General features: G+C 47.8%; 1 protein-coding gene across 5 annotated transcripts in view; it reads left to right on the plus strand.

The window, feature by feature from the left end:
- ATXN7L1 (ataxin 7 like 1) overlaps nt 1–27,857 on the plus strand; it is a 239,745-nt gene that overhangs the window by 78,579 nt on the left and 133,309 nt on the right. For all 5 annotated transcript variants that reach the window (XM_067745960.1, XM_067745961.1, XM_067745964.1 and 2 more), the window contains exon 3: nt 6,890–6,994. In XM_067745960.1, coding sequence (XP_067602061.1) covers nt 6,890–6,994 — 105 coding nt within the window. The remainder of the gene's footprint in view (nt 1–6,889; nt 6,995–27,857) is intronic.

Genomic DNA, 27,857 nt, shown 5'->3' on the forward strand with positions numbered 1-27,857 from the left:
TTTAAAAAATAAATTTATATATTTATTTATTGTTTATTTTCGGCTGCGTTGGGTCTTCGTTGCTGTGCGCGGACTCTCTCTAGTTGTGGCGAGCGGAGGCTACTCTTCGTTGTGGTGTGTGGGCTTCTCATCGTCGTGGCTTCTTTTGTTGCGGAGCACGGGCTCTAGGAGCACGGGCTTCAGTAGTTGTGGCACGCGGGCTCAGTAGTTGTGGCGCACGGACTTAGTTGCTCTGTGGCATCTAAGGGATCTTTCCAGACCAGGGCTCGAACCCGTGTCCCCTGCATTGGCAGGCAGATTCTTAACCACTGCGCCACCAGGGAAGTCCCACGGAGTTATTATTTTACCTTCGTAGGAACCATTCTGGTGTCCTAAACTTTCTCTTCTTCCACCCCAGCTGGGTTCTGTCCCCTCCATCCCTCCTCTGCCATCTGAGAGAGGAGAGGGGCAGAGGGATGTGGGAGGGAGGTGTTCAGGGGAGTTGAAGCTGTGAGAGCCAGACTAGCCCTGTGGGAACCTAAGTGCTATGGGGAGGCAGGCCTAGGATGCCAGACGAAGTCGATAACATGAATGCCATTGATGACTGACTCTGCTGCAGATGAGACTTCCACCAGAAGTAAAGGAAGAGAAGAAGTAAAGAACTGCCTGCTTTAAACAGAGGCACTGAGAATAGCCTGTGTGTGATCCATGTATGAGGAGCATTAATTTAATACTCTGAGCCTAATGTGTGAATAATCTCCATGAATAGCCCTTAAAGAGTAAGCATTAAGTTGACAGACGTTGAAGAGAACTTCATTCTCCACTCCAACATCCCCACTCCCCCTCCCCCAGGACCATTCTCACCACCAGAGCTGGACAAGTGGCAGCTTTTTGTGCTCATCTGATACAGAAAGTGATCAATATGTTTACCTGTCTCTGTTGTGCCTATGTTTCGGGGTTAATGATCAATATCATTACTATAATTTTATATTAACATAATGATTTCCTCCCAGGTGCACAGAAGCCTTTCTGCATCCAGTGTGGTAGATGACAGATATAATTTTCTCCATTTCTAGAACTAAGGAAATTGATCCAGGGAGGAGTGATGGTGGGTGCTAGTCAGTGGTGTGCCGGTAAATATTTTCACAGCTAGCTCTCCAAGAGAAGCAGCCCTGGTTTGTAGTGGATGCTGATTACCATGGTGTAAATACTCCCACCTTGGCTGATTCAGGCCACCGACATGCCTCACTGAATGCAGAGTTAGGAAGAGATACAATCAGCTCCTGTGAGCTGGCACGGCACTCTCCAGAATATAATTGGCACAAATTCATGGCTTCAGACACCCAGGTGACTCCTAATGACCAGCTCCAACCTCTGTAAATGCCCAGCTAACTCTCAGGCTCAGCTCAGCCTCTAACTCAGTGGATTGCCTTGAAGAGTGTTTTCCACACTTTGAGTTGTGACCCATTAAAGGGTCAAGAAGTTAATTTCAAGATCTTAGTGAGCTGGGCTTCCCTGGTGGCGCAGTGGTTAAGGATCCGCCTGCCAACGCAGGGGACACAGGTTCAAGCCCTAGTCCGGGAAGATCCCACACGCCGCAGAGCAACGAAGCCTGTGCGCCACAACTACTGAGACTGCGCTCCAGAGCCCGTGCTCTGCAACAAGAGAAGCCACCGCAATGAGAAGCCCGCGCACCGCGGCGAAGAGTAGCCGCAACTAGAGAAAGCCCACACATGGCAACAAAGACCCAACGCGGCCAAAAATAAATAAATAAAATAAATAATAATAAAATTTTTAAAAAAAGATCTCAGTGAGCATTTTTTTCAGTGAAATAGAACAGAATAAAATAAAAAGAAATGAGTAGACCAGAACATACCAGAGTGTAACGTACGTGTTCCAACGAGAGATGATGGATAGATGGATGAGTGGATAGATAGGTAGATACATAGATAGATAGATAAAATAGGTATGTATTTGTGTATAGTGAGTTGGGATTAAAAAGAACAAAAACAAAAAATACTGACCTAGAAGCAAGAGTATCTCTGTTTCCCCATCTGCAAAATGGAGCTATGGAGCTTGCTCTCACCTTTCCCATAATCAGGCAAGGAGGATGACTAAGGCCACCTCTGTGACAGTGCTATGGTGGTACTATCTGATCTATCTGATCAACAGTTGATTCATTTGCAGGGGCAAAATGGGGCAAAACAGACAGGCCTGGCTTTGTCTGTTTGGGACATGGATGAACACTGTGATGGGCACAGTCCCATCACCTTTATGCACGTTTTCTCGGGGCCTGACCACAGCCTAGAGAGTGTCCTCCCAGTGGCCCTCAGCCCTCATCTGTCCACACAGTGCGCGATGGTGTACTTGCACACACAGGACATTCTGCAGGTTGGAGGGAACACTGAGGTTCCCCAGGAGGCTGGCTGTGAGTGGTTACGCAGGAGAGTCAAAGAATGTGCTGGCTGGAGCAACTCTCCCACTGGAATGAGGACAAGTTAGTTTTGAAAAATAGGGGAAAAGACCTTGTTTAAAGCTTTTTCCACACGTTCTTCCGAATCCCTGGAGGAAGAAAATACAAAGCCAGGCAGCTTTTATGAGCCTTCACAGCAACCCCATGAGGCAAGAACCATGAGCCCCGTTTTATAGGGGAAACTGACACTCAGAAAGGTTAGGCACCTGCCCTGAAGTTGCACAGCAAAGGACACTGCGCTCTAAATCCCTCCTTCTGACCCCAGGCCTGTGCAAACGCCAGTGGCTCCCTCAGAGCCCATTAGTCATGCATGGAAGCGTTCCAGACTGGTTCCTTCATCTTTGAAATGAGATCTTGCTCTTATGAAACACGTGGCCTTTTGCTGAGATGGGAGTGTGGGCTGTAGAGTAGGAATCTCATCCTACTTTAAAGATCACTGCCTTGGGACCTCTTACCTTTGTTTCCTTGCCTGGAAAGTGGGATGATAGCAACTTTGTGGGTTAGTTATGAGGATTAACTAAGATAATGTAATGAGATAACAAAGTCTAGAAGGATATATATTAACATGCCAACAGTGGTTATCCCGAGGTGGTGTCATTACAGGTGATTTCACTTTTCCCTTTTCTTCCCATCTTCGTTCAGTGGTGCACCAGTAAATGTTTAACAACGCGGCTTTCCAAAGAAAAGAGAAGATTTGTAGTGCCCATTTCCGTGGTATAAATACTCTCACCAGGGCTTCCCTGGTAGCGCAGTGGTTGAGAGTCCGCCTGCCAATGCAGGGGACACGGGTTCGTGCCCCGGTCTGGGAAGATCCCACATGCCGCGGAGCGGCTGGGCCCGTGAGCCATGGCCGCTGATCCTGCGCGTCCGGAAGCCTGTGCTCCGCAACGGGAGAGGCCACAACAGTGAGAGGCCCGCGTACTGCCAAAAAAAAAAAAAAAAAAAAAAAAAAAATACTCTCACCAGGGCTGATTTCAAGTTACCACCTTGATCTCACTGAACAAGTTGGGAGACTTGCACAGTTGGCTCTCAAAAGCTGGTACAAGCCCACGTCAACACACCCCTGTTTTAAACTGTGAGCTGCCAGCTCTATTTGGGTGGTAAATTGAGAGAGAGAGAGAGAGGGAGAATTAATAATAGGATGCCTAGCATGATGCCAGACATAGTAGTTTCCAGTTCTCCCCGGCCTTCCTTCCTCATCCCCAAGCAGACACACAGGGACCGAGATGGCCTGGCCCCGCGACGTGGTGGTGCTGAGAAGCCAGGTGTCCTTATCTCGCTCCGCATCTGCCAGGCTCTCCCAGAGCCTGGGCAGCCTGTCGAGGAGATTCTAAGGCCTGATCACCAAGGAATAATCAAGTAGGCCAGCAGGTCCTCTCAGTTTCCACAGGAGACACGCTCTGAGCAGGCGTGTGCATGGTTGAAACTGCCCTGGAGGAAACCAAGGAGAGTCCCAGTGGAGTGAAGGGCCTAGAGGAGGACACCCCCAGGGTGGCCAGTCTCTGACCAGCCTAACCTTCACCTTCAACTCTCGACCTAGAGGTGCGTGTAGGGGGTGGGGTCTACAGGTTCCTGGAGGAATCCTGAAATGGGACGGCAGCTGGAGGCCTGACAGGCCTTGGGCATATCATCAGGCGCGCACGACAAAGGTGCAGAGGTGCGTTCCTCGCCCACAGCTCTCAGCCTCCCATACTCCGCACAGCTTCTGGTGCAGAGTAGGTGCTCATGAAAATTTTGTGGATGCGCTTTTTTGTTTTTTTAATTAATGCATTTCTTTCATGCCTTTTTAGCCTGATCTATTGCAGAAAGGCTGGAAGGCAGCTCAGGAAATGCTGTTGAATAAATAAATGTCTTAGCCCTTGCCAGTTCCTGGTTTCACATGTTCCTGGATAGAAAATGTGACTAAATCTAAATGAGATGCAAAGTGTTAATAAAGATTGCCAGTGATTTTTTTTTTATTTCTTCTGGCTTTTCTGTATTTTTCATATGTATCCTCAAAGAACATGGATCACTTTTGTTATTAAAAAAAAAGACTATATATTATAAAAATAATCTGTAAATAAAATGTAAAGCAGGAGTGGTGTCAGCAATGTGGGACCGGGTGCATCCTCTGTGCGCTGGGAGGCTCTGAAGCAAGGGCCCCGGACATGCTGGGTGGGCCCGGCCTGGGCCTCCCCACGCCGCAGGCCTTTGTAACAGCTGGGTTCTCTCTCAGGCCTCCTCGTTCCACAGGCCTCCGCCTACCAGGCACTGACTAATAACGCTCCCCTCCGGTAATGTCTTAGTCAGAGTGGAAACAGAGGCGAGTCCTAGAGGGGAAATGATGGGCTGCGACCAGAGCACAGATGATGCAGAGGCTCAGTGCGCCTGTGCCCCGGTCTGGTCCGCATCCCGCCGCAGGTGTGCGGGTTCCTCGCACGTGGAGGGGACCCAGCAATGGGGGCCCTTCTCACCCTTCCAGTCCAGCCTCCTCTGGGGTGGGGGTCTTGACTCCCGGCCGCGTGACAAGTGGGTCGGTTCCATTTCCCCCTAAGCATCGGGGCTGCACTGGAAGCCTGTGTTGGCTTATAAATGAGCCGTGCCTGAATCAGAAGGAACTTGGCTTCCCTGTGGCCTCGCCCTGCAGCTGGGAGAACCATCGTGCGCCCGGTGGTTTTCAGTAAAGACACAGGTTGAGTCTAAAAAACGAGGGCATGGGGGGGCTGGGGAGAGGAAGCTCAGCTCTGTGATGCAAAGACTTTCATGCAGAACGTGTCTTTTATTTCCTCTGTCCGCCCTGCTCTCAGTGGCCCTGGAGCCAGTCAGCTAAGGAGAGGCCGGCAGAGTGCCCCCCACCCCACGGTGGGCGAGGAGGTATGACCACCGAATCCTCCAAGCTGACCCCCTGCACACACACAGCTTTCTTGAGACATAATTCACATACACAATTCACCCGTTTAAAGCATGCTGTTCAGTGGTTTGTAGTGTGTTCACAGCGTTGTGCAGCCGTCACCACTGTCAATCTTAGAACATTATTATCACCCCCAAAGAAACCCGTAGCCTTTAGCAGCTGTCCGACAGTTCCCTCCAGGGCCCCCCCGCAGCCCGAGGCAAGCACTAATCTGCTTTCTGTCTCTCTAGTTTTGCCTGTTCTGGACAGTTCATGTAAATGGAATCATATAATACGGGGGCTTTGGCTCCTTTCACTTAGCATATGTTTCCAAGGTTCATCCATGTTGTAGCAGGTATCAGTACTTCACTCCTTTTTATGGCCAAATAATATCCCATTGTATGGATAGATCACATTTCATTTATTTGTTCAGCAGTTGATGGCTATCTGGGTTGCTTCCACCCTTGGGCTGTTATGAATAACGCTACAGTGAACTCACGTGGGCAGGTTTTTGTGTGGACCTATGTGATTGTGTCTCATAGGCCACATAACTGATCTTCTAACAGTGTCCATCTAACTCTGTCACTTCTTTGCTTAAAAACCTTCAGTAGCTTCCCACTGATCTTAAAGTCAGGTTCAGAATCTCTACCTTGGTCCACAAGGCTTCCACCTTCTGGGCTCCCCCCTTGTTCTGTTCCAGCCAAGAGGTTCTGCTGACACACAGAATCTCCTTCCTCGGCAGACCTGGAACTTTCCTCTCCCTCCCCTGGCCCTCCTCAGGGAAGCCTCTCCAATGCCTCAGACAAGGTTAGGTCTACCTGCCACACCCTCTCATGGGACCCTGTACATCTCCTCCTTAGGAGGTACCACTGTTACAACCAAGTGATGACTTGTGTGATTCGGTTAATTCTTCTCTTTTCTGCTGCAGCAGAGCAGGGCATTCGTTCTTGTTCACCAGTTATCCCTGGAACCCAGCATGGTCGGTACCCGGCACACTTAGGCACTCGGGAAATCTTTGCCACATAAAGAATGCGTAATGATGGCGGCCGACAAGCCACTTGTCTGGACACTTCCTTTTACCCTGGAGTCTCCCACAGGTGATGGGGAGCCCAGGCAGCTGCCAAGACCAGGATGACTCCTCTGTCTCTCCAGGCTTTCTCGCCCCATCACTCACCTGGGAGGGCTCTGCCTACGCTGAAATGGGTTTGGAGGAGCTCCCCCATCCTAAAATGACTAGAGCCTCGTTGGGTCCCAGCTAACCCAAGGGCCCTCTTTCAGAACAGGGTCACTCCCCGTAGCATGTGATTCCAGGCAGCCCAACCTCGCTGACCAAACCAACAGGGGTAGCCGTCTGTTTGCAAGGAAAATAAGGAGGGGTTTTCTGAGGCACGGGCTTCCCTGAGAGTAGGGAGCTGCATTAGGAGAAACTGCTTTCCCTGTCGTAAAGATGATTGCTTTCTGCGCGTCTTGTTTGAAAAACTGTCCTCGAGGAAATGCCAAGAAGAAACCGTCCACCTTCTGAGACTTGGTTGCTTTTTCAAAACAACCTGTTTTCCTTTCCCCCACAGATATGCACTTGTTTGGCCACTACCCAGCACACGACGACTTCTACCTCGTGGTGTGCAGTGCCTGTAACCAGGTCGTCAAGCCGCAGGTCTTCCAGTCCCACTGCGGTAAGTGGACTCCTTCACCGGCCAGTGTCCGACATCAGGGCGGAACCGTCCCCTGTGGTCTGGCCCTGGGTCTGTCTTAGCCCAAGGCTATGGGTGAATTCCTCCTGGGGCTCTACCTCTGCTCCCAGGCTACCTGTCTTAGAAGCTGCAGTCCTTCTGCCCACACACTCAGTCCTGCCGGGACACCAGAGAGAAAGCCTCTCATTGTTTAGGTAGATGGGTGGTGGCCTCTGCAGATGACGAAGGGGAGGGGCAGTGGTGGCTGGAGCAGTCCCTCCTGCAGCCTCGCAACCTGACATTGGGTCCCCCTGAGAGAGGGCACGGCGGAGTCTCCCTGTATGGACACACAGGAGGGTTGGGTCCCGTGTGGGACCACTGGGCTGCTGCCCCCCGAGAAATGCATGTAGCAGAGCCACAGGTTCAGCTTCTCCTCTTCCAAGAATCATCCTTGTTAAAAAAAAAAAGCCAGGCCTGTTTGGGAACTCACTTTCCCTTTGTATCTTTACATCCTTGAAGTGAGAAATTCCCTTCAGCTGTTCCGCAGCAAATGCTGGTCTCCTTCAGTGCAGGTGCTGTGTGGACTTACAACAGATAACCTCCACGAGGCTGCTCCCCTATAGCAAATAAACAGCTACTGATCTGAGACAGGAAGTGACTTAACCTCTCTGAGTGGAGGTTTCCTGTCTTCACACGGGGTGTTGGACCAGCCAATTTCCAAAGTTGTCATATGCTCTGAGTTCCAGAGCAGTAGTTCCCAGTCTTTTGGTTTAAACTCTCCTCCTTTTTTGTTGAACGTAAAATCCAAATGCCCTTCTTTACTGTTAAATTTGTGCCTAAAAAAAAAAAAAAAAAAAAAAGCAATTATAATATCAAATACGCTTTTGCAAATTACACGCTTCCCCTTTCTCACACTCAGGATTTCTTATTTTACCCCAGCCCTGCAGTTATCACCATCCTGTAATAAACAGGTATGAAATAAAAGGAGATGGGCTTATCTGAGCTCTCTAGTAAATGTATTTGGGACTACAGAATAGTTATATATATCCTAATGTCACTTATGAATATGTATATACGTATATGTCATTTACATAGCTGCATGTATATGTAGAACCTGCGTCTGTGTGTAAACTCTAGGTGTGTTTTGTGTTTATAATACATAGAGAATCCAGGCTTCTGAGACTCTCTGACCTGCACAGGCATAGAGGCTCCTAGAAAGTGCCGTACAAAGAGCTCTGTTGAGAGGCCAGGTCTCCTGCCCCCCCTGGCAGACAGCTCTGTGACTTGGGGCTACTTGCTACATGTCTCAGTGTTTGGTTTCCTCGTTTCTTCCACAAGAGGTGACTTCCGCGGGCGCTTCCAGCTCTAACGTTTTCGTTTCTGGCAGAATGAGCATGACACAGGAGCAGGTCGTGCGCTGGGCACGAGCTGATCTTCTTGCTTGAGGCTCTGTAGCTATGACCCTTCCTTCTCCCCGGAGGAGAGAAAAGGTCAAGCCTCTCCCAGGGAGGCTGTCAGAGGCCCGGCGGTGGTGCTACCAGCTGGGGTGACAGGAGAGGGAGTCAAGAGCAGAGCAGTGGCAGGAAGACCCCACCCAACTGCTGGGTCAGGGGGTGACTGTGGAAGCTCCGCGGCCCCTGCTTCTGTTTGTCTCATGAAGATGCCAGAAGGGATCGTCATTCATTCATTCATGGGATGTGCTGCTGTTCTGGGCACTGGGGCGCAGCAGTGAACAAGACAGACAGAAATCCCATAAGCCGTCACAACCTCCTCTGGGAACTTAATTCGCTGGCAGGGTCCCTGACGGCAAGAACCTAAAAGGGACCTGGGACCCCACTGTGCCCTGCAGAATTCCGCCCAAGGCAAGGCCTCATCTAGCCAGCGAAGGAGGCCTCTGGGGCTCGGCCGGGCTGAGACACGTGCCTCCCTCTGTCCTAGGCCTTTTGGTGCCAGAGCAAGTTGAGCTTAGGGGGAGAGCCAGGGGGTTTGTGGCCACCTCCTGAACAGTGGCGGTAAATTAGTTTGGGGGTTTGGGGTCACCGATCTCATCCCCCGAAGCCCCGTCTCCATTGAGCTTCTTGCTAAATCAGCTGACAAGCAGCGATGGGGGTGTGGCCACATCTCAGCAGACGGAGGCCCCTAAGCCTCCCTCGTCTTTCGGGTGCGCAGCCCGCATTTATCAAGGGCAGGAGAACACGAGGCAGAGCTCAGAACGAGAGCAACACTCCGGGAACAGTGAGGATTTCTTAGTTGCCCTGAAAATTCCTCCTATAGTGTCATAGTATTTCCTTTTTTGCTCTTTCACCTCCTATGACTAGCCTCGCTGTAATCAGCAAGTTAACGAGAATGGCACTGTGCTAAGTGCCGGGCACCATGCTATATGCTTTCTTTATCTTTGAACATGTAATCCTGACCGTCTCAACACCCCCATGAAGTAGGTACCAGTGTTACCCCCATTTTGAACTTGAGGCAGCTAAGGCTTAGGAGCACCTTGCCCAGGGTTGCAAAGCCAAGCAGGTGTGAAGCCTGATTCTGAACGCAGGCCGCATCGCTCCAGAGGGAAGTGCGTGCCTCGCCTGCTTGCCTAGCCATTGTCCCTCACTGCCTCCCAGTGTGGGTCACATGCCCTTCTTGTCCCAGCCCAAACTCAAAGGCCTGACCCACTTGCCTTCCAGGTAACACATCATAGTACAGGGTTTCAAACTCGATCTTGTTAGCAGCAGAGCTTTCTCTCAAACGGAGTCTCATCTGTAGAACCCAAATACGGATATAGATACACAGCAGAGCCAGAGAGGTTGAAATTGGGGTCCCTGGCCTACTCCTGGCCTCTCAACCCGCCAGGGCTCCGCAGAACAGCATCTGAAGTTTTAAAGTGGAGAGAACGTGGGCTTTGGAGGCAGGCAAAGCAGTTCACATGACTCCCTCATTAACTGCGTGATCTCAGGCAGGTAGCCTCCTGTCTCTCCACCTGGTCCATAAGATCGGTGCGCTGCCTGCCTCGGGGGAGTTGTTGGTGCGGAATGACTGGCCAGAGGCGCCTTCCTGCAGGCACACCCAGAGCATGCGTTCATTCCTCTTCTCCCCGTGCCATCTCCCCATGGCCAGCAGCTGGACGCGGTTCATCCCTCTTCATATCCATAGAACTCTGTTCTCCAATGCCTCCCACCTTCTGCCGCGCACTTCACTTATCTGTGGACTGTCTCAGCACATCCGCCAGCTTCTAGGATCCTCTCAGGACTAGGGATGTACCTTTCCAGCTCTGTATTCCCAGCACCTAGAAATGCGTTCATCCATCCGCGGCCGTGGCCCCGGGAAGCAGAGCTGAGGTGCGGTGGGAGGGACACAGCCCAGGGTCCAGCACACCTGGGGCCAGATCCCAGCTGGGCCTTGCCCAGCCCTTAGACCCTGGACTTGTCACCGTTTTAAATGACAGGGGACTGGACCTGTGTTCTCTTGGAAACTTGCCCGTTCTTAGCACCTGTGATTCAGCTCCTGGTTTTAGGGATCATATATCCAGAGAGATGGATGCATGGCAGCCTTCAAGATTTCAGTGACCTGGTTAAGTTAAATGAAAAAAGGGTGTGTGTGTGTGTGTGTGTGTGTGTGTGTGTGTGTGTGCGCGCGCGTGTGCGTGTGTGTGTGTGTGTGTGTGTGTGTAGGCAGTTGGTTCTGAGGACTTTGGAGGTTGACAAGTAATGTGAAACAGTGAAAGCCATTGTGGAAAAATCATGAATTTTGGAGTCAAACAGACCCAAGTTACTAGCTGTGAGACCTTGGGCTAATTACATGACCTTTCTGAGCCTCCTTTTCCTCTAGAATGAAGGCGATAGTTCCTGCCTTGCAGAGTTGCTATGAAGAACAGAGATAAAGTAGTTTCCTGGCACATAGTAAGGAAATAAAGAAAGGGTAGCTATTATTGTCAATAAAGTTTGGCTATTTTTTATTAAGTTGAATGTTTCTTATGAAAAATGGGAAAACCAATTCAGTCAAGTGCTTCCTGCCTTCGTTTCTCTCCGTCTCGGGGGATGTGTGCGCAGAGGTCAGCCTGTGGACTCTGGCCTGTGATTCATCTTCGGCTTCCCACACTCTTGAGGCAGGACTTGTTGGCCTGAAGATGATTACATTGCCAGGAGTTCTGAGGATCTGCCTTTTATGAGTATGGTTTACATTCACATGCGGCCCCAGTGTCAGCTCCTTTGGAAACACCATGAAGCTCCCAGTGTCTCTCTGGGGTCCCTGCCGAGGTCCATCTGGCCTTGGCCGCCTCCCCGTATGGGGGTCATGTGAAGCCCCGCTCCCAGCACTGTCTGCTTTCCTGTTGCTCCTGACTTTGTGCCCCAAGCTGGTGTCCGAGACGTAAAAAGTAGGCATGCCCACTGCTCAGGAGACCCTCTGCTTGACGTAGGGGTAGGGGCTCCCTGCAGGCCATTTTCTGTGCCACCCTATCTGTGTGGGCCCCTTAGGTCTGTTTCCTCTGTACATGGGCCCTTTGGATACTTTTTAAACCTCTACCCAGGAGATCTAGGATTTTGAGGAACTGGTTTGTTTCTAAAGTCGCTTAGGTTAGTTGATGAGGTTATTTAGGCGTAGACAAGGGGAAAACAGAAAAAGCCTTGCCTTGGGCGTCCTGATCCCATTCGGCAGGCACCCCTGTCTCTCGTAGCTGTCCAGCCCAAGTTGTGGCTTTGACGCACTGACTCGATGTAGGAGCCTCGTGGTTGGGAATAGCCTCCCTGGGGTCAGTCTGCCTAGATTCAAGTCCCAGCTCTTCCATTTATTAGCTGTGTGACCTTGGGCAGGTTACTTTGCCTCTCTGTGCTTCAGTCTCCTTATTCTTAAAATGGGATCGTAGTTTATCTCGTAAGATTGTTGTGATGATTAAAGGAACTCGCACGTGGGAAGTACTTAGCACAGTGGTGGAACAAAGTTTACTTTAGGAAAAAAAAAAAAGTTAAGCTATTGTTAACCAAGTGATAAGCTACAGAGATTTATAATGAAATCTTTTCCAGAGAATATTCACTTATGATTACCATGGAGTGTGAGGGTGACATTTGTGACTCTTCCTCTTGTGTCGATGCTGTGGGTCCCAACCTCAACCCAGAGAGAGTGTATTGCCATATCTTCCGAAAAGAATTCTCTGTGTGTGGTGTGTGCATGTGTGTGGCGGGGGGGGGGGGGGGGGGGGGGGGAGCGGGGGCGGGGGGGTTCCCATCTGTGTCCACAAGCCTGTATGCAAGCTCAAAACTAGGAGGTGCAAGATACCTGCAATGGAAACATATTTTTATTACTTCTAGTAGTTGCATACGTTTAATCAATTTGAAATATTATAAGTAAAGGGAAGAATAATAGGTAGATCCAAGCTGTGGTGTTGTAATTGGGTTGGGCATTTATGGAGTTGTATGATTTGCCTAAATGAAAGGAGTATGATTTTTTTTCTGTCCTTATCTTCTAATATATTTACATAATGAACTACCATGAAGAAGAGTTTCTCAGCGGCAGCACTGTTACCATTTGGGGCTGGATAATTCTGTTATGGGGGCGTCTTGTGCGTTGTAGGATGTCGAACAGCTTCCCTGTATTTTATCCACTGGATGTCAGTAGCAGCCCCCACCCCCAGTCATGACAGCGAAAACTGTCTCCAGGAATTGCCAGTGTCCCCTAGGTGACAAAATTGCCCCCAGTTGAAAACCACTGCCATAAAATATAACACCTCCATTTGTCCTATCATATTTTGTGCTTTTCTGTATTTAAGTTTTTCTCCACATTCAAGTGAGTGTGTGTGCACGGGTCATCAGGATAATTTCCCCATCACAGTCATATTCAAAGCATAAAACAAGATATGTTGCAGAAGTCCATAAAGTCTCAGTCCTCCCCACCTGAAAATCAAAAAAGGGGAAAAAATGGCAAAAGAAATAACCTATCCATATACACAGATCCTTCAGAATTTTTCAGCAACATTTGGTGCTTACCCTCCAAGCAGAGAACTATACAGCCCCACACCCCATCCATCAGACAGAGATAATCATTGGATGTCACTGCTACTTAAATAATATACATGTTAGAACCAAAGAACCTAGTTGTCACTCAGTAGACAAGAGAGGATTAATTTTTGTCCCTCTCTCTCAGAGAGGGCTTTTTATTCCCTTTTCTGATTATATTTTTGAATGCCCTTCAAGTAGCTATTTTGCATGTTGATGGTGATGCAGTAGAATTTAATGAACTGTGAGCTGAAGCAGAGGGGCTGGGCTGCAAAATAAATGAGTGACAGCAACCGGCTGCTGGAGGTTGTTACCTCCAGCCCTCCCGTCCACATCCAGATGCCGATGCTGGGTGGGTACCCAGAGCAGCAGAGCCCAGCAGTGCCACACATGGAAGCCTCATTAACGAGGTTCCAAGGTTTCCTGCAATTGTTCTTTTTATTTTGTCTATCTCTGGGTGACCTCTAGTTGAGCAGGAAACAAACCATTTGTGCTTCTGAGCCCTAGAGAAAGTCCGTCCCTCCCAATGCCAGTGCCCCTGGGCTTCCCGGGTATCATCACCGGCTAATTATCCTGCCAGAACTTCCTTTCTGAAAGTGTAGATTGCCACAGAGCAGGGCTGGAGTTTTTGGTCAATTAAGTTGAATTCGTTTGTTGAGATTAAATTTCTGTTGTTGTTATTGTGGGTTGTCTTTTATGAGACTAGATTATTTATACCAGAGACGTATAAAATAATTAAAGTAAATTGGTCTCATCAAACATATTCTTTGTCAAGTCTGACAGTATTAACTAATAAGACTTGGCAAGAATGAGTGAATCTGTGCAAACTTGATTTTGTTAGTGGGATTCTTTTTTAACCTTAATTTGATGAATGGATCCCTGATCCAGAATTAACTCTTGGCTTGATATATCTTTCGGGTTCCTTACGATCAGAAACAATGTCTGCTGTTCTTTCTTCTTATTTCATCTTTCCATTGTCCCTGGTAAAGTGCAGTCATACTAGAGATCCTAAGGAAATCCCTATAATAAGAAGATCCCTAAGGAAAAAAATCACGGACTAACAAATGGTTCTGCCTTAAATCAAGCATCACAACTGAAAGAATCTACAATAAAGTGGGACCACATTTTGCTCCACTTCACATGTTTGTATTTTGAACTTAGCGCTGCTCTAATTAGAATTAAAGGTGTGTCTAGAACATAGCAGGCTGACCTGGTCCCAAACCCTGGCTTTTCTTTTTTCTCTGCTAATGGCAGACAAAAATACCAAAGCCAACAATAAAGCTAATGTACTTATTGAGCACTTATATATGCTAAGATTTTTGTTATTTAATCCTATTGCCACCCTAAGGTGCTGTGGTCATAGTATTCTCATCTCACAGCCAAGGACAGGGAGACTCAGAGGATTTAGGAAATTTCTTCAAAATCAGGCTGATGTAAGTGGCAGAACCAAGGTTCCAATCTATGTCTGACTCTAGATCACTTTAACCACTGTACTGGTTCAATGTTTTGGATCTCAAACTCCCGGCAGCAGTGTAACTACACTTCCATACAGAAAGGTTGTTTTGGTCCCCTGTAGGATGCTGGAGACTAAATGCAGTGCTTGGGGGCACCTGAGCTCCCTGTTTCTTTCTCATCTTTCTAACCTATGCCACTGATCTTGTCTGCTCGTTGGCTTAGGTAAAGAACTTGGGCACAATTTTGAGGGAATTCAGAAAGGAGGAATAAATCAGTTACAGTCCATGTTTTGAGAGCCACAGCATTTGCATAGACCTTTAAATATCAAAAAGTAAAAAGAAGCAAGCTTGCAGAAGAGGTGGAGTGGGTACCACCATCAGTTCTGTCTTTAGCTTCTTGTTCATCTCCAGCAAATGAGCAGATCCATGAGACGCTCCGCCCGTCAAACAGTAGATGGTTTCCTCTAAATTCAATGGAATTCCCTTTTCTTGCAAGTTTCTGTAAACCAGGTAAAATTTTACAAGTAAACAAACCAAGGACTTCCCTGGTGGTTCAGTGGTTAAGGGTTAAGACTCCGTGCTTCCACTGTAGGGGGCGCGGGTTCAATCCTGGTCGGGGGAGCTAAGATCCCACATGCCACGCGGCATGGCCAAAAAAAAAAAAAAAAAAAAACATATATAACGGCTCAGCTCAAATTTAGAGATAGATTAAGAGGATCTTCATAACTTTAGCATTTTTTTTACTTTAGTATTATTGAATTCATCTTTAATTGAAAAAAAAAAACTTACAGTTATAATCTCATTCAAGCCTGTTTCTTGAAGGCTGAATCTCTTGGATTACATTCTCCAGAGTCACATAGCTTTGATTCGTTAATTTATTTTAAAAATATTTATTGAGCACCTACTGTATGCTAGGCATTGTTCTAATGCTGCAGATACAGTGGTGAATGAGACAAATAAGAGTGTGAGTTCCTAGGGCTTCCCTGGTGGCGCAGTGGTTGAGAGTCCGCCTGCCGATGCAGGGGACACAGGTTCGTGCCCCGGTCCGGGAGGATCCCACATGCCGCGGAGCGGCTGGGCCCGTGAGCCATGGCCGCTGAGCCTGCGCTTCCGGAGCCTGTGCTCCACAACGGGAGAGGCCACAATAATGAAAGGCCCGCGTACCACAAAAAAAAAAAAAAAAAAAGGAGTCTGGGTTTCTTGAAGCCTGTGTTCTGGTAGGTTAAATAATGTATTGATAAACAATAATGTGATTGAGCTGTAGGTAGAGCACACCAGGTGAGGTGTGTTTGAGGGCTTCAGAGAGGTGGGGGGGACCACTACTGTAGAGCCCTGTAGGGCAGAGCCCAAAGTTCGGGCTTCATTCCAGGTGTGGTGAGAAGACACGGGAGGACCCTGTGTGAGGGAAAGACATCATCTGGTTTGTGTTTTTAGAAGGTCACTCTGGCTGCTTGGAGCCTGGGAGACCTCATAGGGACTGATGCATAGCTCTGAAGGTGGATAACAAAGGATAAACTTGAGATCTATTTTGGAAATGTAGCTGACAACATTTGCTGGTGGATTGAGGTGGAAAAGGGAGAGGTCAACATTTAGGGTTAGTTAGAAGGGGAATGGCCAGTGACCTGGTAGGAAAAGCAGCAGAAGATGACAACATGGGAGCCAAGAGAAGAAAGTGTTTTGTAGAGCCAGTCAAATGCCAAGCGGTTGAGTGAGAGGAGAAAAGAGAAGAGGTCGCTAGTTGCCACTAAAGGCTGCTGTTGACCTTGACAATAGCCATTTTAATGTCTTTGGATTTTTTTTTCCAAGTACAGATGACTTCATTTTTACATCACTGATAGACCTCTTTTTAGGCTAGCAACACCCTAAGTGTTTTTCTACATTTCTGCTGAGCTCAGCTACCACCCGACTAAATTGTCAGCTGGTCCCTGTGCCCCCTGCATCCCCCCCGTCCTATGGTACCGATCACTGTGCAGCAGTCACCTGTGAGCACTAGGTACTGAGCTCCCAAGCGCTGAGGCTGTGTCTTTTGCATCCCTGAGTCCCAGCCTGGAGCACATTTCCTGACTTGGGGCACAGACAGGGAGACAGAAGGACTCTTCCAACCCCAATTCAAGTGCTTTTGGCACTCCCCACTTTACCAAGATTCGCATATATGACAGCCATTGCAAATGCTCATTTACTTATCCACCCCTGTTGCATGCGCATGCGCACGCACAGACACCGCCCCCCCACCAGACTAGGAGTTTCAAGGAGCCGTGTCATCGTGCTCACCATTGTGTTCCCTGAGTTAACACGATGAATGCTGGATCTACTATTGGTGCTCAATACACTTTTTAAAAAATGAATCTTGGAAGAAAGGAGGGACAAAATGAGCATGGGAGGAAATTGGCTTCCCAGTTGTGAGTAAGCCACATTCCATGGGTAAGCGAGGACATTCGTTTAGAAGATGTTGCTCCTTCAAAGAGAGTGACTGTCTGTGTTCAGGTGCAGTTGGAGAGGTTGATGCAGGGGGACCGTCCTTCCTCCCTGAGCACTGGTGAGGCTGCTCCTTTGATCCCTGACCGCAGCTGAGTTCTGGAAGGCTGACACTGTAACATGACCCCCGGCTTCTGACTCATCACTGGCTTGTCCTCGCCGTATGGGCTGCTCCCTTCCATTCCTCGGAGCTGTATCAACCGAGAAAAATTAGGGGAACAGCCATCGCTTTATTTAAATGCGAGCGAAGAATGTTGCCAGCACTGATTCAAAAGGTCATCTTGGCATTGTCCCCATCCGAAGCAATGAGCAGAACAGGGTTTCCGAAGCAGCGTTCCCTCCCCATAGTAGTGCATCTGTGCTCTGAGAGCTGGAGTTTGGGGGCACACACATGCTTGGGAAAGACCGCATGCCAGATGACCCTCTGGAAGTTCTCGGCAGTTGTCAGTCCATCAAAGCACTCAGAGGTCTTGCAGTAAAAAACAAAAATGCGCCTCTTTCGATTTGGAGTCCCATCGCTCTGAATTTATCAGAGTTCAACCATGTGCACTGGGTGATGGTGATGATGATGATGATAATAATAATGGACTTTTTTGGATTAATAGTGCAGTGCCACATACAAGCCCACTCCTTCGTCTGGTGTCCAAGCAGAGAAACAAAGCTCGTTTCCAATCCTGGAGGAGAAACTGGCCATGAAGAGAGCCCACTATCCCCAAACCATATCTACCGTACTTTATGAGTGGAAGGGTTTTCAAGGGTGGGCTTGATCATCCATCCTTTTCACCTCGCGCCCTAATGTAGAGCCCAGCTCCCATCCAAACTGCCACTCCACCATCACAATTTTCGTTTTGGAAGAGCATCTGGAGTATTCGCTCCGGGAGCTGATTCTGAGTGCTTTGCCTGGGGTCACTGAGAGTTCCCTCCCAAAGTGTCACATATGAGGCTCACCTTGGGGCTGGGGGGGGGGGCAGGGAGTCTCTAAAGAAGGTTCCCAGCCCTATTGTTTCTAAAGTCCAAGTGCTTCTTCCCATATCATGTGTATATTTACTATGGCAGGGTTTTTTTTTTTTCCCTTCTGGAAAAGGTGCTGTTAAGTTGATGTGGCCTCTTACCATCGGTGGCATACTGGAATTGAGGAAATCCTGTAGTGAAGAGCTTGCCCAAGGCCTTTCCTTTGGTCTTTCATGGGGCCAGGCACTACTGAAAAATGAGTGCATGTTGGGGAATTGCTGTGTAGGAGACACGTGGGAAATAAATACATCCAGGGGAAAATGTAAATCGAGGGGAGTAAATGATGAAAAAATAAGTAAACAATTTCACTATGATGAATCTTACTTCACGTGGAATGAATAATCTTTTTTTTTTTTTTCCAGAGAAAGCAACTCTGGTCTTTGTTTTACAAAACTGGAACTATGGATTTCTGTCTAAGGGTTGGTTTCTGACTAACCCTGTTACTTGCTTGTTTATTAGCATCGTAGATGCTTTGCTTTTCTCTCCCAGGAATTATTTCTTCAAATTCCTGAGGCTTCTCCAGAGATGCATTTTTCTCAGATGAGTATGGCTTCCCTGGTGGGGTGGCTACGATTTTCCACTCGTCTCGCTAAGTGGCTGTCCCCACCCCGTAGGTATCCCTCTCAAACAAGCCACCCCCATCAGGAGCCCTGCTGCCCAGTCCCCAGCAGTGAGGTCCCATTAACACCAGCCCCGACTGACCCCTGACTCAGTGACCTGCATGACAGTCAGCTCTAGGGCATCGTCTGATGGCGGCATTCTCTCCAGGTGTGTATGAATTAAGTCACTGGAGCGTTGAAAGGGGAAGGACCTGGACAGCAGCTCTGAAAATTCTTGTGCCACTTTTTCAGCTGCCCATGTCATGTGCTTACCACTGTGACACTCACCCGAAGGGGTAGTTGGTGGGAAGCCTCTGTGCTGACGACACACCTCTGCCTAGGGTACTCTTTGATGGGGGGCAGTGTTGGTGATGTTTGAGAAGGATTGAGAGACCAGTGAGGAGGCCCAGGGCAGGGGGAGTGGTCCCCTGAGAGCTGCCCCAACTCTGTGGCTTGTTTGTGAGCCAGGGAACCACAGGACTGTTTTGACCACCACAGGTGTCCATGGCACAGGCAGAAGAGCTCTGGTCCTCTCTTTTATTTTCTTACTGCTCCATCTCCCCCGCCCCTGCTGGCCCACAGAACTTGCAGACCTATCATCAATGCAATTTGATCAGTGTCACCCCATCCTGCATTCTATTCTTTTTAGGTTGTTTGGTGTTTTTCTTTTTAATATTTCTTTCATTATTCAGCCAGCACTGGAATTGTGTTGAACTGGCAGCACAGTCCAGAGGAAGTGGTTGGTTTGGGATTGATTTGGGGGGATTTCTCAGGGGGCCTGCTTTCTACCCCAGGGACACATGGACCTATATTTTTCTTGTGTGTCTCCTGTGCAGCATTCCGCAATCATTTTTAAGAAGTGCTTCGCCCTGTGAACAAGCAGACAGAGGGTCCTATGTAAAACTGTTAACTACAGAATTTGCTCTGTTCCAGGACCCTACTGATTGTAGGATGCCACATCAGTTGAATGGCACCTTTGCCCAGGTGACTAGAGCACTGCTAGGACAGTCTCTGCGTCCAGCCAGTAGTGGCTAGCAGCAAGAGATGGGTATAGTGTGATAGAATAGGGCACAGTCTGGGGAATGAGCCAACCGCAGCTTCTGGTGCTGTACGACTAGGTTGTAGTTAACCCACGCACACCCCTTCTTTTCTTCCTGGAGTCAGGTACTTCACCTTCCCTTTGGGGTAGAATTTAGTTCAAAGTACAAAATAATGAAGCTATAATGGCTTGGGGAGTTTCCTGTTTCTGGTGATACCCATGACAAATGTCATATAAATTAACCTGGTCCCATAGCAACTAGGCCACACATAGAAAAAAAAAAAAATCACATCATTGCCAATTAGTAATTAAGGAGTGTAGTTTTAGTTTCCAAATGTAAAGGGTGGTGACGGGGGGCCTTACTCTTGTTTTATTTTTGATTTCTAATTTCATTTGTGATGGCCAGGGAAAGTTATGTTACCTGTTTTATAACTTAGGATATCTCCTTTGTGATCATGCTTTTTTCTTTTCAATGTGTCATATGTTATTAGAAAACTTGTATAATCTCTCTTTTATGTGCAGGGTTCCATATATTAATTGTTTATTTTGTTATTCAAATCCTATTTATCCTCACCATTTTTGTCCGCTTGGTCTATAGTTTCTGAGAAGGGAGTTTTAAGTCTACTATGATGGTTGTGTGTCAGTCTCTCCTGAAATTCTAACACCTTTTGCAGTACAATTTTCAGGCTGTGCTATTGGATACATGTAAGTTTATGACTCATGTCATTTTAGTGGTGGAGTCTTCGTCCCTATTAATGCTTTTGCCTTAGGTCCTATTTTATCTGATTAACATTGCCACCTAATTTTCTTTTGGTCAATGTGTATTTGCCTTATCTCTTTCCAGTCTTTTATTTTCAACCTTTCTGTGTCATTTTGTTTTATGTGTCTCTCTTGTAAGTAGTATATAGCTGGCTTTTTTAAAAGTCCAATCTGATAGTGTCTTTTAATAGGTGAGTTTTATCCATTTACATTTATTGTGATTACTTTATATATTTGGACTTAGCTCTGTCTTTTAATTTGCATTCTGTGTACCTTGCATTTTATTTGTTTTTGTTCTCCTTTCCTGCCTTCCCTTAAATTAGCAGTTTTCTTAACCGTCTTGCCATTTTTCCCTCTGCTAGCTTGGCCACAATAGATTTTATTTTATTTCTTTACCTGTCTATTTAAATCTATCTATTTATTTAGTGCATTAAGTTTTTAACATGTATACTGAACAATAATTTTTTCTCATAAAGAATACGGTTTTTCAGGATCTCTATCTTCTCAAACAACATAGATTTTTACATACATATTCCACTTAAAGTCAACTGGTAATTACAACAAAGAATTGAAATCCTGGCTCAAAACATTGCCATCCGTTCTCAGCCTCCTGATTCCCAAGAGGATTATGATTGATTTACAAAGCATGAACTTTTTGCTAATTCACTCTGTTTTACACCCTGGGGTGATTCGGGTCATATCTCTAGTTCAGAGTAATACATTCATTCCCAGCTCATAAAAACCTTTCAAGTTCCTGAAAATGTTCTGAAGTAGGATTGGACAAAAGAGAGCTCAGAATCATACAGCCCAGTCTTAGGACCTGTTCCCATAAATCCTGTTTGTCACTTGTAATGATTTCCAGTGTGAAAATCAAGGGGTTCCTCCCTGTTAACACCTGCTTACTTATCCCTTGATGCCCCAAATTTAATGTGCATATAAGCCCCCTGGGGGTTTCTTGCTAAAATGCAGATTTGAATTCAGCAGGTTTGTGTTTCTAACATGCTCCCGGGTGATGCTGGCGCTTTTGGTCCATGGACCACACTTTGAGGAGCAAGTGCTTGGAGAATAAAATGTAGTTAGTTAAAAGTGGGGCTTCGGGACTTCCCTGGTGGCGCAGTGGTTGAGAGTCTGTCTGCCGATGCAGGGGGACACGGATTCATGCCCCGGTCCGGGAAGATCCCACATGCCGCAGAGCGGCTGGGCCCGTGAGCCATGGCCGCTGAGCCTGCGCGTCCGGAGCCTGTGCTCCACAGCGGGAGAGGCCACAGCAGTGAGAGGCCCACGTACCACAAAAAAAAAAAAAAAAAAAAAGTGGGGCTTCGGCTCCAGGTCAAGGTTCCTTGATACTTCACGAAACAGCAGATTCCAGAAGAAGCATTTTCTTTAGATTGATGGCGTTCAGGATCATTTCAATTTTGAAGATCTCCTTAAGGCCCTGCAGAGCCCTCCCACCCCTCTCCTGGCCCAGAGCCAGAAGTAAGTGCTCGTTCAGACCCATGCGAAGTCCCTCTTACCTCCATCCCACTGGAGGTCAGCACAGCACATGCTTTGACTCTCAGGCTTGTCACTGTGTCATTTAGATGTGACTCTGTGAGTCAGTGCCCCGAGGAAGAGCTTGCTTGGGGCCAGGGGCAGGCTTCCTGGTAATTTATGGCTAAGACAAGCTTTTAATAGAGATACACTTTTAAACAGTAACCAGGAAAAAGGTTCTCTCTTCTTAACGGGTACCCATTTATAGGACTCAGCTGTTGAAGCTCAAGGGTAGCGTTAGGCTTAAGTTTAATCTTCTGTATACCGTAATTTACAGCACTGAGTAAAGCATTGTACGTATAACTATTTCAGTCATTTGCTATGATAAATAGCTATTGCTTTTGGCGGAACAGAAACGCCATCTCTGCTTTCCACTTATGAATACTGAATAGTCTCAGGCAGGCTTTTGCTGTAAGTTTTTAAAGGGGAAATCCCCACCGATCACATCTCCTCAGTGGCCCAAAATGTCATTTCCCTGCTGTGTGCACCAGTCAGTGCTCGATCCAGATGGCAGTTCTGCAGCACACGTGTGTTGCTGGTGAATGTTGCACAGGGCAAGCCCAACAGCTCCAGGTCCAAGCCCTGCTGAAGGCTGCAGTTTTGCACCAAATGCCTTGAGCTGTTAGGTGGGAGATTTAGCTAGTGGCAGGAAGCCACCAACAGGGATCAGGGATCTATCTTAGAGGTGATAATGTGATGCAGGAAAAATAGAAGGGGTGTGAGTCTGTTGGATTCCTGACAGTGAAAGGATGGTGTCAGCTAGGGAAATTGAAACTAATAGGGGCAAAAGGAGAGGGGAAATGCCCAGGCTATAAATCTCTAGGGATAAACTCTTTGGGAACTCAGAGGCACACATGCTTTCCACCAGACTTCCCTTAGTTCACATACTTTATTCCCTGCCAGCTGAGAGGAGGCAAAATGGATATTCAAATATGAAGCTCAGGTCAAGTGAGCAGTTTGTCCCAGAAATCCAAGTCCAAGTTGGCTGGTTACCCTAGACTCAGGCTCCCAGAAATCCCCCCAGTTTCTTTCCCATGGACGACCTTTCTGCACCAGAGGGACTGAAATCTTTAGACTAGCATTCTTTGGTTTGTCTCACATGTATGAGTACCCACTGTGTGCTCGTTAAGTACTCCAAGTATTGCACTGGATGGTGAGATAAGGACTCAAGGGCGAACGTAAGCAGAGATGGTGAACGAGTGAAACAGTGAGCTCTTGCCTGCTTTTGAATCCTGTGACGTAGACGGTCTTCTGCGGTCGCACTCCCAAATGCCACTTCTCAGCAGTATGTCTAGAAGGTGATTCCTTTGAAAACAGAGATGAGAGACTTCTGTTCTCACTACCGCCTTTGGAGGGTGATCATATATCTTTAGAAATATCTACAGCGTCTTTACGAAGCACTCTCTCATAGCGTGTTCATTTTGATTTGAGTAACAATTCAGTAAGGTAGACTGCTGGGGGCTGGCTCCCCAGATTTGGGAGCTCAAAGAAGTTTAGCGACTTTCCTAACGTCACACAGCCGATAGGGGCACAGCCGGGACTAGTCCTCAGGACTCCTGACTCTCACCCCAGGGCATTTGCCCTGAACAGAGACCCCAGTGAAAAAAAATGCACAGCAGCCACCGAATAGTGTGTCCACGATCGGAGGCAAATTCACCTTTATGAAACTTCCAACCTTTGTAGTTTCTAATTCCAGGCTCCGGGCAACGAACACCTCCTCTGGCTCTCTCGTATCTCTTTCACCTGGGATCTGAGCTTTCTTTAATAAGTATTTGAAAAACAGTCTTACAGTGATGACTCTGAAAGACTGTTATTCAGTCTGCCTATAAGGTTATGATCTACCTTTTATTTCTTGGCCTGAAGATTCCATCAGAAGAAGGTTACGGTCATTTCAGCAGACGCTGAAGGCGGTGGGTTGCGTTCTGCACGCGAATAAATCCGCTCAGCATTCTGATTAGTTATAACGGGTGATGAGAGAATTGTGCAGACTGAAAACTCCACATATGTCTTTCATGCATGTAAGCCTACTAATGAGAATGGGTTTTGGCAGAAAGCTAAGCATTGACGTTCCTGCCACTGGACCTTAGAGTTGCTCGTTAGTATTCTGGGAACTGGAGTGCAGACACAGATACAGTACGACTTGATCTTGACAGCATCTCTCATTCCCAGGCCTTCGATAAGTTTGTTAAACAGGAAGATGAGAGAAAGCAATCTGGAGAGAGGATTGTACAGAAGTGGCTCAAGAGACCTGGCAGTTTAGGACTCCTTGGAAACCTTGCTGTGACCTCCCACTTCTCCTTACCCATCTGTGGAATGGGCATGGTGACTGTGCTCCAAGGTTATTATTCCAAATGATAAACTTGAGAACACCTTGGCATGTGACTTGTGCTATAAATACTCCTCGCTGCCACGTGGAAAATAGGAGTTTTCAGCTGAAGTGTATAATGAGGTGAGGCAGGGAACATCAGTCCCTGGCAGCAGGAGTGTTGCCAGAGGTGGGAGGTGTGCGGGGAGGGGTCCAGATGCTCGCCTAAGGAAGGAGAACAGAGAGACCGTCTGTGAAGCATCTGGGGGCATCATGGTGGAATGTTGAAAACAAACAAACACAGAATAAGCGTTTGGACGTCTGGCCTGAACTTTGAAACCAGTCAGGGGGATTGGAGATGAGCCTGTGTCTTTTCACATTGCAGGCTCTGTGCTCCAGCTCCGGGCATCCACTGAATCCAGAGGCCTGGGAAGGAGAAAGGCCTGGCCTAACCAGGACCCACGTGGGCTTCAGCTGCTGTGTTTGAAGGCGGGTTGTATTGGAAAGGTAGCAGCAAGGGGTTAGCGCCAGCCAGAGCCTGAAGCCAAGCTGTCTGGGCGTGACTGTGGCTCTGCCACTGACCAGCTAGGTGACCTTCAGCCGAAGCCTCAAATCTCTCTGTGCCTCAGTTTCCCCATCTACAAAATGAGGATAATATTAGTACCCGTCTCAAAGACTGTCAGGAGGATAAAATGAGTAGATACCAGCACAATGCTTAGAATAGGCACCTGGCATCTGTATATGTAAGCGTAGCGAAGCACTTCCCCAGCCTTGCGAATTCCGGCACATGGTGGAGAAGAAACGCGAAGTGGATGGGCTGAGGAACGTTCACCTCCAGAGGATTGAGTGTATCAACCATGAATTATATGGTCAATTCCCAGAGAGGAAGCATCAGCTGGAAAGAAGGAAGACGGGTCACAGCCAGAATGATGCCCAGCCTTGGCTGGACCAGCGGCTGTAGGGAGAGGCATGGTGGAGGACTCAGGTTATGCTCGGGTCTTGAAACCAACTTGAAACTCCAGTGTGCCTTCTCCCTGCCCCCACGGAAGTTGGAAGCTTGGGGTGGAGGGAGGTCTGTATCCACAAAAGCAGATTCCAGTGGCCAGTGTCCTAGGAATTTTTATCTCCTTATCTTACACAAGTCAGTCTTTCCCAGAGTCATTTGCTGATATGGTATCTCTGCTGTGGAATCCTACAGAATCATTCCCCTGTTATCTGTCTGCCTCAACGTGGGGAAAAAAATCCCTCTCATCTGGAACTCTTGTCTAATGCCTGCCATCCTGCCTCACAGCAGTGTGTGGGCAGGTCTGCTCTGTGCTGTACACATCTTCAGAATGGCTGGATTTCAGGCTTTCAGAGCAAGTGTCTTTAAATCCGCTGGTGAAAGGAGACAGCAATCATCTGCCGGTTGGTGTTTGCCAAAATGTGGCCTCATAACAGAATGAAGTGATGGCTGCTGGCATGAAACCTGGTTCCCCCTGGGAGTACACCCAGCCTGAACAGCTCCTTTAAAACCAGAAACAATTTGTCATCTTTGATTCTCTTCCAGCACTGTCCCTGTCACAGGTAGATAAATGAGGCGGCGTATGGGTGTCCAAATGCAGGATCATCTAATCCCAGCGGTTTCCCGTGGGGCCATCGCTCCGTGAGGGTGGAGAGCACAATGGGATGGTCCCCAGCTTCGGCACTGTAACCATCAGCAAATTGTTTCCTTGCGTGTGCCATTTATGTGTGTGAAATGCTTTCTCAGAATCTCGCAGCCTCCAGCGTGCCTTTGATAGGTGCGTTCCCCATTTCAGAATCCTGAAATAAATCATAACACTGGTAAGCTCAACATCTCATGTCTGTAGTTCCATGGAATGCCACTAATCAAATCAGTGTCTCAGGAGAAGCCAACAAGCACCCCTGAATTAGAACTAGGGGTTGGACTTGATGTTCTAAAAAGCCTTGATTACAGAAAGCCGATGGTGAAGGAGGATGTATTTGGGTTCACCTCAAGTTGCGTGCTCTGTATGTGGCTTGAAAGATACCTGTGTGGTTTTCTACACAGCCCACGTGGACTTCAGATTTTCTCAGCTGCATAAAACTGAAGTCACCAGGTTATTCCCAAGAATGCAACAGGCAGAAGCGGTCTCCTGATGCCTCTTAGCTGCCTCGTGGGTGAGCTGTGACGCCCCCGTAAATGAACGCTAGGCCTGTGTGGTGGATAAACTTGGCTGGCCAGGGCAGGCCTTTTGCTTGTGTCAAGGGGCTGAGTGTGTTACTGGTCCAGCCAGACAGCTTTGGTTTCTTCTGTGGCCGCCAGTGATACCTTCCACCCCTGCAGCAGCTGGGTTAACTGGGCATCCATCATCCCGAGGGCCCAGGCTTGGCTGGATTAACTCAACTTCATGCGTAACCACAGGAAAGTTATCTGCCCCAACAGTGTTTCAGTGAATCCTTGAACGTCACTGAAGCGGCCTGAGAAAGGAACAAATGTGGAGCATCTTCTCAAAGCGAGATCTGCTGAGCATCGAGCAGATTCTCACACAGGCAACCAGTGCCGGTGACCAGGAAGAATTGGTGGCCAGTTCCTCATGACCCATGGTACTGACGGAGGAGTGCAGTGTGAACTTTAATGTTTAAAAATAAATCCCCCAATTGAGCTTTAGCCAGTGGTTCATACTAGCGGTCTTCTAGGAGAGGGTATATTTCCTTTTATTTTCCCCCAATTAATGAGCAGCAAAATGACCCAGTGGGGCTTCGACTACAGCACAGGATAATTCACGTGGGGTTAAAAGATGGGTCTGGGGCTTCCCTGGTGGCGCAGTGGTTGAGAGTCCGCCTGCCGATGCAGGGGACGCAGGTTCGTGCCCCGGTCCGGGAGGATCCCACATGCCGCGGAGTGGCTGGGCCCGTGAGCCATGGCCACTGAGCCTGCGCGTCCGGAGCCTATGCTCCGCAACGGGAGAGGTCACAGCAGTGAGAGGCCTGCGTACCGCAAAAAAAAAAAAAAAAGATGGGTCTGGGTCCCTGTTCCTGCCTCTTCCAGCCTCTGTTCTTCACCTGTATAGCCTGTTTGCTGCATCTACTTTATAAGGTTGGGGAGGATCAAATGAGTTAACAAATGTAGAGATATCGAGTCCAGTCATAGGAAGCACGATACATCTTAGCTCTAAGGCTGAATAAGGCATCTTACTTACAGAAAAAGAGGGGAGGAAGTGTGACTTCATGGAAGATGATGAAACAACAGAATAGCTTGTTCGTTAAAAGACAGGCACAAAATGAAGTGAATCTTTAAGGTAGTTCCGCATTTCATTCATGGTGGGATCACATAATCTTTTTTTTTTTTTTTTTTAAGCTAAAAAGGCTGAGCCAGCTGTACATGATATATTAAACCCACACATTTACTTACTTTAGAAAAGTTACTATTTTGAGAGTATGATCATTCCTGGAAAAAAAAACAATTTTGGTGTGCCTCCTGTCCATTGAAAAGACTCTTTACATGTAAAGAGTGGTTTCCATTCCTTGAATCTGTGTCTTCGAGTTCTCCTCTCTTCTCACGCTTTGTCACAAAGCAAGGGAAGGGAGGACCGTGAAATCCTTGAGGAAGGAGTTCCTTCCAGTTCCGCTTCATCGCCCCAGAGTATCTGGCAAATAGTAGGCACTCAGTCAACGTCTTATGAATGAATGGATGAATGAATGATTTAGATACTTAATCCTTTAAGTCAGTGATA

This window comes from Pseudorca crassidens, chromosome 8, assembly GCF_039906515.1.
Source record: "Pseudorca crassidens isolate mPseCra1 chromosome 8, mPseCra1.hap1, whole genome shotgun sequence".
NCBI lineage: Eukaryota > Metazoa > Chordata > Mammalia > Artiodactyla > Delphinidae > Pseudorca > Pseudorca crassidens.